General features: G+C 36.2%; 1 protein-coding gene across 3 annotated transcripts; it reads right to left on the bottom strand.

Moving 5' to 3' along the window:
- Positions 1-521: 521 nt before the first annotated feature.
- EMB2816 (Small nuclear ribonucleoprotein family protein) lies at positions 522-11,927 on the bottom strand. 3 transcript variants are annotated; one of them, XM_089137163.1, is made up of 7 exons: positions 11,795-11,927; positions 11,634-11,714; positions 8,803-8,819; positions 8,598-8,679; positions 3,711-3,782; positions 1,545-1,597; positions 522-897 (listed from the first exon to the last, which is right to left on the bottom strand). In XM_089137163.1, exons 3-7 carry the CDS (start codon positions 8,803-8,805, stop codon positions 808-810), a joined length of 300 nt encoding a protein of 99 aa, XP_088993289.1. In that variant the 5' UTR covers positions 8,806-8,819; positions 11,634-11,714; positions 11,795-11,927; the 3' UTR covers positions 522-807. The 3 variants fall into 3 exon arrangements, with proteins under 3 accessions (XP_088993289.1, XP_088993288.1, XP_088993287.1); XM_089137162.1 differs by having other exon boundaries at positions 8,803-8,827; positions 11,795-11,924; XM_089137161.1 differs by having other exon boundaries at positions 8,803-8,880; positions 11,795-11,916.
- Between the last annotated feature and the right edge of the window lie 2,121 nt (positions 11,928-14,048).

The following is a 14,048-nucleotide window of genomic DNA, read 5'->3' as shown; positions in this document are numbered from 1 at the left end:
GGTCTCTAGCAACTTATTAAGACTCAGACCCTAACAGCAGAAATATCTGCCTCAGCAGAAGCAGGAAAGGGAGAAGGTGGGTTTCTTATTTACCTCTACATTCCCTTGTCAGGTAGTAACAGACAGAAACGGTCCCATCCTTGTGCATCTGCACTGGCATCCGGCATTCCCACTCTTCTACTGAAACCAACTTTCATAAGCAGACCTAGAGATGACAAGTTCCATGTGGATTTCCTCCCCATGACTCCAAAAACTGTCTGTATATATCCAATTGGCACTATATGCCATGACAGTCCATGCAGGCAACAAAGAAAGGTGTAAAGGATAAGTTAGTAATGGTGGATTTAAATATGAATTTGAATTCAGAGACTTATCCTTTACAAAAGGGATGTCCATCTGCACTAATGGGACAAGATGACAGTATGTTAACCCACAATATCGAACTAACCGCCTTGGTCCTTGAGGTACTCACAGTTAAACATTACCCAAGTAGCCTCTTCAATCAGAAAGGGGGGAAAAAATCTTGGAAAATACTGAACTCATATTAAAGTAAAGAAAAATAGCCATACCATCCTAGGGAATATCACAGAAGTGACAATACCAGTAATTTTGAGTGACATTTAACATACACTATATGCTACTACAGTAATATCCAGATTTGATCGACTTGTATCATCATTAACAAAATGCAAGGCCTTCTCGAACTCCATAATGATCAAGTACCCACCATAACCAACAGGAGAGGACTAACTAAAGCATACCTATGGCCTAGTTAGCAAGACTTGGTGCATGGATGGAAGATAAGCCCTACACACCATCTGGCTGGGTAAAGGGATTTGCAATCTCTTCAGTACCATCAGTTGGGGATACAAGCATTACTGCTGTTCCCCTGCAAACCTGCAGAAACAATTTTTAAAAAATAAAATAAAATAAAATAACATTAAATCCATAAGCCATTGGCTTTGCCTCTTTCTTTCATCAGAGTAAAATAAAACAAACCTCTGTCCTCAAATGGTTCAGAGTGCAATAATCCAGAACCTCAATTTCAAGTAAAAATTAAATTAATACTAGTGTGACTGAAGGTTCATTTAATTTTCATCAGCCACTGAGGAATCAAAGAATCCATACATGGCGCAGGACCTTTGTAACTCACTGCAAAAAGGAAGTCATATGACTTCAAAAATATCATCATCTGCAGATGGTGGCAGTCTCAGGAACAAGATACACCATTTCCAATGTCTACGGATACAATTACTTATGGTAACATAATTGGACACATCAGCAATCTGATGCTCCACTGGGTTCAAACAGAGAACAGGGGCTGTAAATCAGATTTCTTGGAAAACCTTGTTCCCCATGTCAGGCATCTTGGAAATGAGATCTTTTAGAGAGCAAAAGTACATAGTCTCCCAAAAAAATTTGGAAACATGCTTTAAGGAAACTATTTATGAAACACCAGAACTCATAGACATGCAAATACTAAAGGGTTTCCATTCATTCAAAAGAAGATTAAAATAAAATAAATATGTAGGAGAAAGGCATACTATTAGGCCAAGAGTCCGAGTTTGATCAGTTGTCTTCAGTGGGTCATCTGGATCTGTATCCCAAGGGCAATAAACACCAGTAATTAATCACTGGTACACAGATAAAATCCTAGAAACTACCAAGATGTCACAATAATTAATTAAAAAACAAAAAACAAAAATAGTAAGCATCGGCAAAAGTGTGAATCTAAGGGGTCTTTCAACAGAACATTATTCCCAAAAAAAAAAAATGTTCAGTTCCCAGGAAGGTTGCTGCATGCTGTCAAATGTAATCTTAAAAGCATTATTGCAATACTAGGTAATTCAAAAGGTTGTGGTTGCTCCACATCTTGATGGTCTTTTTTTTGCAATTTGCATAAAGTTCAATAATAGTTTTTCCACATTTTCCAGAAATTCATTGACATACTGAAACCTAGTTAGAGTTTCTGTTTCATTTCACATAAAACCTCCTCAAACGTTTCATAAAAGAAACTTCTTCAAGCTACGCTCAAACTCTGAACAATTTACATTATATCAGAAGCCATCAAAAGAACTAGTGCTGGAATACTCAACTCTTGCCGTGGATAGAGGTAGGAAGGTTATTTATCGACCCAAATGGGACCATGAACTTTGAAAGACAAACTCAAACACTAAGTCAAAACCTAATTCACCTCAAAAGTAGAGCCAATCTATTTAGCCTAAATTTTACAAAAATTTCAGGAGTTCTAAATCAATACAATAGATTAATAGATTAACACTTCACTAAAATTTTCTAGCTCAATCAAACCTCAAGGAAGGAGAGAGAAATAAGAAACCATAAAATGACAGGTAATAGAAGGCCATCTAAACTCTAGCTAAATTTGTCAAGTCAATCAGAAACTTGGTGGGGTTGAAGTACCCCAAAGTCTACTTTCAGAATACAGAACTTCAGGATTTTTTTGGAGGAAGCTGATTTACATGTAATTTTTTAACCATGCTAGCTCAGACAACACCTGTTACAGCCAGTCAAGCGACATGGTTGTTTTATGCTTTCCCTCTTTGGGAGTTTGGAGTCAAATTCTAGGTGGGACTTCATTTATCAAGCTGCCACTTAAAATGTTGGGTTTTGGAGCTTCGAATAAATGTTAGTAAGTTTTGCAAGATGACTGACTCATTTTTCATTAAAAGACTTGTTATTCCTTTCTAACTTCAATAAGAATTGCTGTCAGTAGGTGTTTGAATTTATTACTTAAAGTTGATGTAAAATTTACTGGTAGGATTGGGGTTTAGACCCTTCCTAGTCCTACATGATCAAAATCAGTCAGTAAGACATCACTAGACATAACCCACTCAACCAGAATGTGTAACATTAATTCAACAGTAATTGTGGACCCGATCTTTGGACCAAGAGTCAGAAGTAAGAGATCACAGGATCAAATAATTTCAACCAGTCAATAGTAACTAGAGATTGACCTTCGCCTTGTTCTGGTTACCAGGTTCAACCAATTGGTGTCCCATCCAAGAGATCACTTATCATTGGATGACTCAAATTTAAGAGCTACCTATTGAATTATCAAGAATTATCAACACATGCAGGAGAACATGCCTGAATTGCATTAGAGTAAACGCACCAACAAGGATATGGCCTCCTACTGTTAGTTGTGGATAGAAGAAAAGTGTTGCAAGACCCTAGCATAACTCCTAAACAGGTTTGGCTTGAGGATTAGGTTTGTACAGGAACCAAATTGATTTGTTGACTTGACCAACAAGCTGGCTCAACATATAGCCCAGCTATAAGCAGAGAATCTAAGCCACCAGAAACTACCCAGCCCAGACATGGAACTGGTGTGATGTAAATTGTGGTTGCAATAATTATGCAGATTAACGTAAAGGAAAGTAAAGCCTGGGACTGTTTCTGGAACATACACATTAATCAATCTACAAAAACTGCACAAGCTAACATTTACTGAAGGAAAGAAGCCATGAACTTGATTGATCATTTTCATTTCTCTTCTTCTTCTATTAATTTTTTTTTAGTAAAATAAAGCGACAGTTAACATGACTATAGTTTTTAAATTATCCTACCCAAAATGGCAGAGAAGGCAACAAATTTAGGTTATAAGCCTAAGAAACATAGTTAACAAGAGTAAATCATGCATGCAAGCCTATTGACACTACTATCAATAAACCATGTGACTACATGAGTACCTCTTAGAAATTCTGTAGCTCCATCCAGCACAAGGTTTAACAGCTGGTCGTATCCTTTCAAAATTCCTGTCACTGTAAGACCAAGAGATCATTCATTGAGGTACAAGTTTGATAAAGGATTTGGTATCTTATAGCATGACACATGAACAGCAAAGTAGCTGTACAGGTTTCCTTCTCCAACGTTTATTAGGGATGAACTGTCAACAAGTTATTTCAGGAGTGCCAATCAGTAGACTGAATTGGGCATTAAAGTACCATGGGCGATCCCATAATAAGCCCAAGAATTTTGGAAACAATATCCAGATTTCAGCTTTTTTGTGTGGTGGTGGTGGTGGGGTGCTAGGGTCTAGGGTCTTTTCTTCCCCCCCCCCCTCTTTTCCTCCTTTTTTTTTTTTTTTTTTTTTGGGGGGGGGGGGGGGGGGACAAAGTGCATGGAATGCAAACAATAAGCACCATGGGGATGCTAGATAAAAATTGAAATAAATAATTTAGCTTCTAGGTATTTGTTTGGTTCATCCTAAAAGTTAAGATTCAAGGTCAAGGTCACACGATAATGAAGCTATATGAGCTCAGGTGCCGATATGTCTAGCTGCCAGAGCACTCTGAAACATAAACCTAGGATACTGGGTGTTGGAACCAGTCAGATACAGTGAACCCAGCAGCTTTACAGAGGTAGGAAGATACTCCATACATAACAAGTGTACATGATTCCTTAGTAACCAAGCATATGAAAATTAAACACAAAAACTACAGCGTTATCCTACATGTATAAAAGTATACATGATTCCTTAGTAATCAAGCATATGAAAATGAAACACAAAAACCACAGAGTTACCTGACAAACATAAAAAGTACACATGATATCATTAACCAAGCATATTAAAATGAAACACAGAAACTGAACAGACTTCTTAAAAATATAAACAAGGTTATGGGTAATGGGTTCCACTATTAACAACTATTAGTAACATCTGTAACAACATGCTGCATAAGCAAACATCCGTGGTTCTATGTGACTCCATACCTATCCCACTTGTCACATTTCAGCTCAAAACAAGTGATTGAAATGCCTCAAGAGAACGTTCAAAGTTTCAGAATAAAAGCTCATTACAGTAATGGGATTCATGTACTTCATGAAACATTAAACCACTTTTCAAGCACATCATGTTATTTGTTTCTACTGAAATTTAAGCAGTGGAATGAGAGTGTGGTTGTCTATCACATCCATCCACCATAGACTCCCCATTTTGTCACCTTGGGGATGTACTGAGCAACAATGAAACATTGTGCTGGAATGCGGTGGTGGAGGCTTTGGCAGGAAAGGCCTCTTCTGACTTGGTTTAACAACCTAAATCACCATGGAGAAATTCTGGAAATTTTCCTTCAAATGACAGAAATTCCATACTAAGATGCACCATTCAAACAACCTCGAAATCAGTTCAGTATGGCAGACTAGATGGTTTTTTATGTGAAATCCCTTGTATTATGGTATGAAAACTAAGTCCTTTTTCTTGTATATCATGGAAGATTTCATTTTGCATGTGGGACCCTCACTTGAACAGGTTTCATTTCTTGTTGTTTTGGTTGTTAAACCAATGTCAATGGAGGCTTCTCTAGCCAAAACAAGGTCCCACACCGCATTCAAACAGTATTTCATCACCCCTTAAACCCCCAGGAGACAAAATGGGGTGTCTACAGCACCTCATCTCCAAGTTACCACATGGTAAGAAAATTTACCCAAGTAACAAAATGAAAGATTTATGACAGGTCATTACGTTCCCCTTCCCCCCCCCCTTCCCCCCTACTGCACGAAAAAGGGGCCATCCTAGCAGCCTCAGCTATTGCAGGGTCAAGGACAGGGCAAATCTTTGGAGTCATACCCCCCGATCCATGAGAAGGTAAAGGCATCATATCAGCCCCAAGTAGATTTTTTTCCCCCTAACAAGAAGGTCCAAACAGATTGCCACGTCAAGGCTGTAGGGCTATTACTGGGGAGGGCTGACCACACAAGATAGATTAATAAGTCCTGGATATTTGCATCAATACTTAGAACAGCAAGATAGGGGAGACTAGCTGTCAGAAGATGAGGTAGTGGATATTAACAGAATGTTCTCCAATTATTGTCCAACACATAAAATGGGACATTGAGGGAGACATTAATACCATCTGGAACAAGATGATGGCTAGTAGGAAGTTGCAAAAGAGATTTATGAGAATCAAAATATACACCTTACCCATAGGGAGACTTGGTGGCAGGATACCCAAGCAGCCATCAAGACTAAGTTAGTTTATGACATGGCAAAGGCCTAAAGAGATAAAGGACCTACAAAGGTTTAAGTTTTACAGAAAATGAAGCTAAGATTGAGGAGAAGCATGGGTAAAGAAATATGAATATCTATATAATAATCTGAAGAAAAAGGGGAAAAGCAATATGTAAGATTGCCAAAGAGAGAGAAAGGAAGAGTGGAGATTTAGACTATGTTAAATGTATTAAGGTGATAATGGTAGTACTAATAAGACATGAGAACATCTGAATGTGACTATTGAATGTTTTAGCTTATAATAGAAAGTAGTAATATTGAAAAATAATTTAAAAGTAGTTGTAGTGAGAAATTTTAACCCAACAGCTTTGGTCGCCTTATTGCTGCCTAGACGCCACTTTGTTGCCTAATCACCTAGACGGAGCCCCCATCGCTTTGGTCGCCTTGCCACCTTGACAACTAAATAATAATAATCTTCCTCAGTAAACCAATATAAGGGTGGGCCTTGGCACGATGGTTAGTGGACCACAATTGTACCAAGAGTTCAAGGTATCAAAACAGCCTCTCAAAAATAATTGTTGGGCTAAGGCTTTGTAGGAAAAATTGCCCCCTCCCCTAGAACTTTGTTAGCACAGAAGCCTTTGGTATCAGGTTCGCCCTTTTTTCCCAAGTAAACCAATATGGACTAAAAGAACAATATTTTCAATTCCATTGTCTTTGATCTTTGAAGCATTTATTTATAGAAAAGCTAAATGTCACAAGAGTTGGTGACCTTGTCTTCATCACCAACTCAAACTCCCTTGCCACCTACATCACCTAGTCTAACAAGGGTGAAGACATATGATGTATAGATCGAAAGTTGTGATCTTAGTTACTTGCTATTCAAGACTTCTTATCTTACTTTATTTCATTTCTTGTAATAGCAAAATCCGCTACACATGTAAGTGGATCTATACAAGATAGGGGGTTGTTGGATTTTCTTTTTCTTTTTCTTTTTTTTTTGGTGTTTTTTTTTTTTGTGGGGGGGGGGGGGGGGGGGGGGAGTTGCCTTACAACCATGTTGCTGTGTGAAGCAGCATAGGTGAGAACCCTATGTGAAATGAGATGACTATATGAGAAAGAGAGGCTCAAACTATTCATTCTTCCCCGATTCATAGATATCCCTATTTATGGTTCCTGATCTGAGAATTCTTAATAGCAGAGACTGAATACAAGGTTTGTTAGTGGCTGTTGATCACCATAATATTGCCCTGTTGGATCCTTCAATCAACTCTAGTTGAAATTTCAAGCCTTCAAGGAGACTACGTGACGTTCTGCAGATAATGAGCTATTATTTCAGCAACTTCTGATGTAGTCCTAGATTGATAGGAAATTAATTAGGAGTCAATAACCAGGATTTTCAACAAACAAGCCATTTCAAGCAACACAAAATAGGATTTGGTCAAACTATGGTTAGAGTTTGATGATTGGGTTGTATCGATCAAATAATGGGGACTCCATCAGTGAAGGTTTAGGGTTTCATTGAAGTAGGAATAGTGATGCAATGAATGTTTCAGCGATTCAAGATTTGGGTTTCAGGTTCTGGAAAAGTAACAGAAGATAGAAGAAATTTAGAGTTTTTATCTGGAATTTCAGCTAGTATTTGGGTTGAGTGGCACTGGGTTTTTTGGTTTAGTATCATTTTTTCTATGTAATCTGAGTTCCCCAGGCAAATAAGGTGACAAAGTTATATTTAATTTCTATATGAGTCTCAAGTAACATACAATATTTTTTACTAACCTAACCTCCACCCCCTCTTCTCCAAGCATGGATAAATTTTCAGCATCTTTGAATAAGAACAATCTGCAAATTTGATTTCTAAAACCTGCATTAAGTGTTCTATTCACTAAAAGCACTAACAATCACATTCCAGTTTTTTGCCTTCATAAGTTTCATCTACTTTAACTTGATCTTGTGACGCAAAACTCATTAGTCCATTACAAATATTCTACTTCCTCTAGTACAACCAATGTAAAGTTGTAAAAGCCTGGTGGTACACAGAGTAATTGATAAATAATTACGAAGTTCTGCATGGCATTTCCTTCTCATAAGTACATATATTTTGCTAATCAAATGGACTCGGTCTCTAACAATTGTCAGAGTCTCAGAATTCCAAACACATCAAAGCTTCATAGGTTTCATATAAAATTCTCTTCAAGGGAATGTGGTATATAATGTTTAGGTTCCATGATCCATCTCATCCCATTCAACCAAACAAGGTAAGGATTTAGATACATCGATAAAGCTCACATTCTTTTATTTGTGAGCCTGATCTCTATCTAATACAAGAAGCACCAGTTCTGCAGTCCCTCTAGACAGGGTTTTTGAGAGTCATTGATACTGTGGGCAGGTCTGCACATTCAGGTATTAGGGTTTTCAACACATTCTAATGCACAAGACGCTGCATATAAGGGGTTATCTCATGAGGTAGCCCATCTTGGGTGAATCATGCAAATTATTGTGCTATGAATATCTATTGTTCTCTTTCATTTTATTTTGCAATTCGTTGATGTTGGTAGTTAATTATTAACACATTCCTACATCAATTTCTCAAGCACTGATACCAATTATAAAGGGCGATGCTTACCTTGTCTACCACCAGTTAGCTTCACTTGGACGCCTTTGTCCACAAACTTTGCCAGGTCTAGAACTGTTTCTTTTCGGCCTGACTGAAACAACCAAACAGTATGACACCATGTAAGATAGCCTCCAAAACAACAAAATCCAACATATCAATATGAACAGAAACAAAAGATTCTTAAGAAAAGACAATGAGAGACAGAGATGCTTACCATTCTGTACTAATCTCCTGGATTCCTTCAAAAAAGGGATGAGAATAACGATCAAAATAAACAAACAAGCTTCCCTACCTAAATTTCACATAAACACATAAAATCCAATATCAAGATCAAACTAAGGAATTTAAAATAAAAATAAAAACCCTGAGAATTTGACTAAAAACAGAGAGAATGCAAGGTTTTGGGTATCAGAAAATTGTTTGGTACGTGGAAGAAATGGTGACCGAGCGTTATAGCAACAGACGACAATGGAGGAGAAGACACGCTTCTTTTCCCACTTCTGTAAGGAGCAAGAATGACTGGCTCTGCCACTGGTGACGTTCCATGTCTCCTTTAGTGTGCGTTTTATAACGTTTCTGTGCCAGAAGCATTGTTTTTTGCAAAAAAAAAATTTAAAAAAATGGTGTTTTTGTACTTAAAAAACGTTTTTTGAGCATTTGATAAAAATATTTCAAAAATGAATTTTAAACCATGGTAGAAGAACTCGCTCTCGAGAGAGATCTCGCCACCTGGAAAAAGAGAGATCTCGACCATCTCGGTGAGATCTCGGTTGAGATATACAACTTTTTGGCGTCAATTCGGTGGCCCATCTCGGTGGGTTTTAGGGTCTCAATTGGGCTGAAACTTGGTATTTAGCTTATTTAAGGCCTTTTGAACACGTTGGTGGCCTTGGATTTGTTAGAAACAACCCTATGTATGATTTCTAAGTCTACCCATTGTGTGAAACCGAAATGTAGTAGGATTAGGGAATGCAATGTTATACAACATGTAATATAGAACATTTAAGGCATATAAATGAAAAGCAAGTATATCAAATGCATCAACTAACTTAAATGTTATCAAAATTCCATCCATATGAGTATCAAAATCTCAATTTTCAAGAATAAAATAATTATACAACCATTAAAAGTTCTATACAAGTCATTAAATCATAAATTCATAAGACAAGTAAAGAATGATTGATCTTCCTTGTTGTAGATGTGCTAAGAGTAGTTGCAAGTGAAAATTCAGCCAAAATCCACAAAAAAATGTGAAAATTCAGCCAAAATCTACAAAAAAATGTGAAAATTGAGAGTTCCAGCGAGATCCAGGGCGAGATATAGCGAGATATGGCAAGATATGGCGAGATCTCAAGCAAGATATCCCAACTCGCTACTCTCGCCCTCCATCTCGTCTCGCCAAGCTGAAAAAACGAGATATCTCGCGATCTTGCCGAGATCTCCCACCATGTTTTAAACGTTTTCAAAACAAACACATATTTGAAAAACTTGTTCTTGATTTGTTTTTGGTGAAATTTTATTTTGAAGTATCAATAATTACAAAAATAACATTATCATCTAATTAACTATAAAGGAAGGTTATATACTTTAAGTAAAGTGAAATTTAAATTTAAAAAGTTTACAACACATTCAAATTTCAAAGCAAAATTTTACCCCAAAAAAATGTAAAAATTAAATTTAATAAAGTTCTTAAACAAGACTATCCATTAAAAAGTCCTAAATTTAACGAGTATACAACATATTCAAATTTAAAAGTAAGTTGTAGAACAAATCTACAAAGGTATTTCAGGCATACTATGCCTCTAGCCATTTCATTTGCAATGTTATCCCTAACAATGCTCATTGCGATTGAACTGGTTCTTTGACTCATATTTTGAGTTTCCACATTGTACCCTTGATGAGATGGATTTAGATCATCTTCAATTTCCAAATCATCATTCCACAATTTTTGCAAACTCTTCAGCTCCTGTGCAGCATAACCTGGTTGTCCCTCTACAATCTGTCATGGCTATATGACTAATGGCTCTTGCATTTGGATGTTCCCTTCTTTCAGTTTCAACAGACAATTTGGTAGTTCCAGTCCTTCTCAAATATCAGTGCAAAGGTCTCAAGTGATGGAAACCTCTTAATGAAATGCTTAATTCCAACAAAGAGTCCCACCAATATTACAAAAGTACATAAAATAGGACCCAAAATACCAGAACTCATGATATGATGATAGCATAAATATCAACAAAGAAAAGATGTTACCATAATGATGTCAAGACAATAGTTGCCTACTGTTTTATGTCTTCATACCAACCACCTGGGAAAAACTTGACATAAACAGCTAACAACTAATCACTACCCCCTATCTGCTTCTGTTATATCATCTCCCTCAAGGAACAAAAACTGAACACAATTTAGAACCAAATGGTACAAGATTTCCTAGACACAAGTCCCTTTCAACCTTCAAAAGACGGGGATACAGAAATTTATAAACTCAGCAAGAAAGCTTGTAGTCACGTTAATAAAAAATAAATTCGAAAATGGCAGCTCACGGTTACATGGAATAGAGAGGCCAAATTTAAAAAGTCTAACCTGTAACGAGCTACCATACAAGGAATTTACATAGGAAAACTTGTAACTCATATTCTCTACCAGGGAAAAAACTAAAGTATTCAAAACTGCAGCTACAGATTTTGAGCCTTTCTGTTATCACTAGTAGTCTAGTAAGGAGAATTCATCGAACAGGTTATGGGCAAAGTAGAAGACGTAATTAGAAGAGTAAGGGGTAATTCATCGAACAGGTTATGGGCAATCTTTGATAAAATCTGGAATACTGATTTCTCAGAGATAATGTTCATAAGCTCCATTTTACATCAATAATTTACAAACTCAGAAACTAAGAATTAGACCGAAATGCTTATACATGAAAAACAAATGTATAAAGTGGAGCTTTCTATCATTTTGATTCCCGTCACCTAAATTAAAAGGACTCGTGAAAAATAATAAAGCAACCTCATATTTATAACCTAAATCAGAGAAGAATGTCTCAAATCTTACCTCAGGTGAAATAAAAAACGATCAAACAACTCTATCTCGCCTCAAATTGCAATGAAGTGTCTCCGGTTGAGATTCGAAGTACTAAAAAGAAATTTGAAGATGATATTTGAGAGATAAGAAGAAGAACCAGATTCGAGAGGAGAAGAAGATCCAGAGGTTACCTGAGCACATCGACACGAGAGACCTCGAGTTGCGGACGAATCGTTGAGAGGAAATGAGATTTGGGCATTGGGTTTATCGGGCAGAGTTTTGTTGGGTTTATCGGGAACACTTTAAAACTGTTATTTGAATGAAAAAACGACTAAAATTTGTTTTGGAAAAACTGTGTTCCCAGCTACATTAACCACCGGTCAGTTTTTCCAGCACAAAAAAAACGAACCGGTTTATCAAACACTATTCACTCTTCAGTCATTCTTTTTTGTTCTCAAAGCACAGGAAAACAGAAAAAATGATTCCTGAGAGAGGTTTTTTGTTGGTTGAATTCCTGAGGGAGTGATTAAATGTACACGCTACAAAAATATTATTAAAAATGTTTTTTCTGTAAAATACTATTAAAAATGTTAACAACATAATTTTAACGCCAATAATATAATGTCTTGAGTGATTAGAGGCAATGCCTCTTTTGCTCCAATTCATTTGCAATTGTCTTCATTATTTGTTCTATTTGTCTTGTTTTGTTTTGAGCATTGCCAGTGTCAAGGAGAGGTACATAATCTATTGATGAAACTTCATCCGGTATCCAATGCAGGTTTTAAATATTTTAAATAATTTATCAACAATTTGTTAGTCACAAATATAATTGTAAATTATACAACAAGCAATCACAATTGCAATTTGAATTTCGACTGAGAACCCATGACTAATTTTTGTCGAAATTGAAAATCTACTCGTTAGTCATTCAAAACATCGTTCAATAAAATGCCCTTTATGGGTTCAAATGGCCTAAATGCGCCTTGAACCCTTTCAAAGTTGAACTTTATAGAGAGTGGTGGGTGATGAAAGGATCCCTTCATTCATCTTCCTTCTACCATTTTAATTTGTTGTAATGGCTTTCTTTCGAAAAACCTCACACAAAAGAAGCAATTGGTTTGTCGGACTGTACTTTTGAGCCATTTATATGGATGATGGGTACTCAACCAATTTGGAAAGGATAATATTGATGTTGTGAGGTTTATTGAATTAATTTATTAATTAAAATATTTTAATTTAAGGATTGAAAGTCATGATACCAATTATTATTGTTGAGCCTATGATTATATATGTTAAACTGTGTGGACAGAAAAAAATATTAGATTCAATTGAATTTTATTGTCCAATTGGAGACTTGAATGAAATAAATTAAAAAGAATGATCTTGGGGATAAAAGAGGACAAGGCATTTCAATTATTAGATGATAAGTATGTTTTAATCAAGGGATAGGTTCCTCTGAGTTTGAGGCTTCTATGTTTTAAAGGCAAATTTTTATTTTCTTTTTTGGTAATTAGGTATAATTTTCTTATAGGGGTCATTTATTTTAAATCTTATGATCGAAAATTCTAAATATTACTATATAGATTCGTTAGCAGTACATGGACCTTGTGATTCAGCATCTTTGTTGAATTAATCCCAATTTTTATTTTAAACCAAACAGAATATATCTAGGCATGCCTTTAATTCTACTGTATTTTCTCCACTATAGGTTCATAGACATTCATTATGAATGACATTAAAAGGCATTTTCACAATGATATTTTTATCACAAAATAAACATTTATAGAACTATAGTCATTCTTTCCTTTTATCTATATCAATCAGTATATAAATAACATGAATTAGTATAAAACTATCATGGGTATGTATTGGGCTGTGAAAAACAATATTGAGACATAGGAGGAAACCAATGAGGCAACTAATATATATATTTGCAATTTTGCCTCAACGTTGTGCATTAAATGCACAGCACTAAGCTGCAAACGTCCTTGATCATCTTAAATTATAACCGTTATTTTGAGCACAGACAACGACAACGGTATCGAAAATGTGCAGCGTGAATAGAGAGAGAGTCTGCAAACAAGATTCCGAGGAGAGAACAAATCTACGAACAACCTTGGAGACTTCCTCATCGACGACGACGAGTTATCCTGCTTCAGACGACGAAGGAGAGAAAGTGAAAGGTTAGGATTCCTGCATTTGCTTCTTCTTCATTCTTGCGAACAGTGATTTCCTGCAATGGTAAGGACTAACACAAAGGGTCTTTAATTCATCGAAGTTTGAGGGTTTTGATCTCCCATTGAGTCGATCTAACGATTTGGTTCCATATTTTTATTTTTCTTTTAGGGAAAAAAGAAGAAGAAGAAGAAAGCTTAGGGCAACTTGCATTTCCCTTCCTTGGTAAGTTGGTTATACAGCTTATAAATATGTCTTTCAGTTCCAATG

The sequence above is a fragment of the Hakea prostrata genome, chromosome 10 (genome assembly GCF_041222555.1).
Source record: "Hakea prostrata isolate BN-2017 chromosome 10, UWA_Hpros_2, whole genome shotgun sequence".
NCBI lineage: Eukaryota > Viridiplantae > Streptophyta > Magnoliopsida > Proteales > Proteaceae > Hakea > Hakea prostrata.
The sequence above is the reverse complement of the archived record's forward strand: the minus strand, read 5'-3'. Positions and strand labels throughout refer to the sequence as shown.

Excerpts from the sequence above, each read along its gene's own strand:
- EMB2816 (XM_089137163.1), bottom strand. Across the intron at positions 3,783-8,597 it reads GCTAACTGGTGGTAGACAAG|TGACAGGAATTTTGAAAGGA; the intron begins GTAAGCATCGCC and ends TTGGTCTTACAG. Across the intron at positions 898-1,544 it reads CTCGGACTCTTGGCCTAATA|GTTTGCAGGGGAACAGCAGT; the intron begins GTATGCCTTTCT and ends TTGTTTCTGCAG.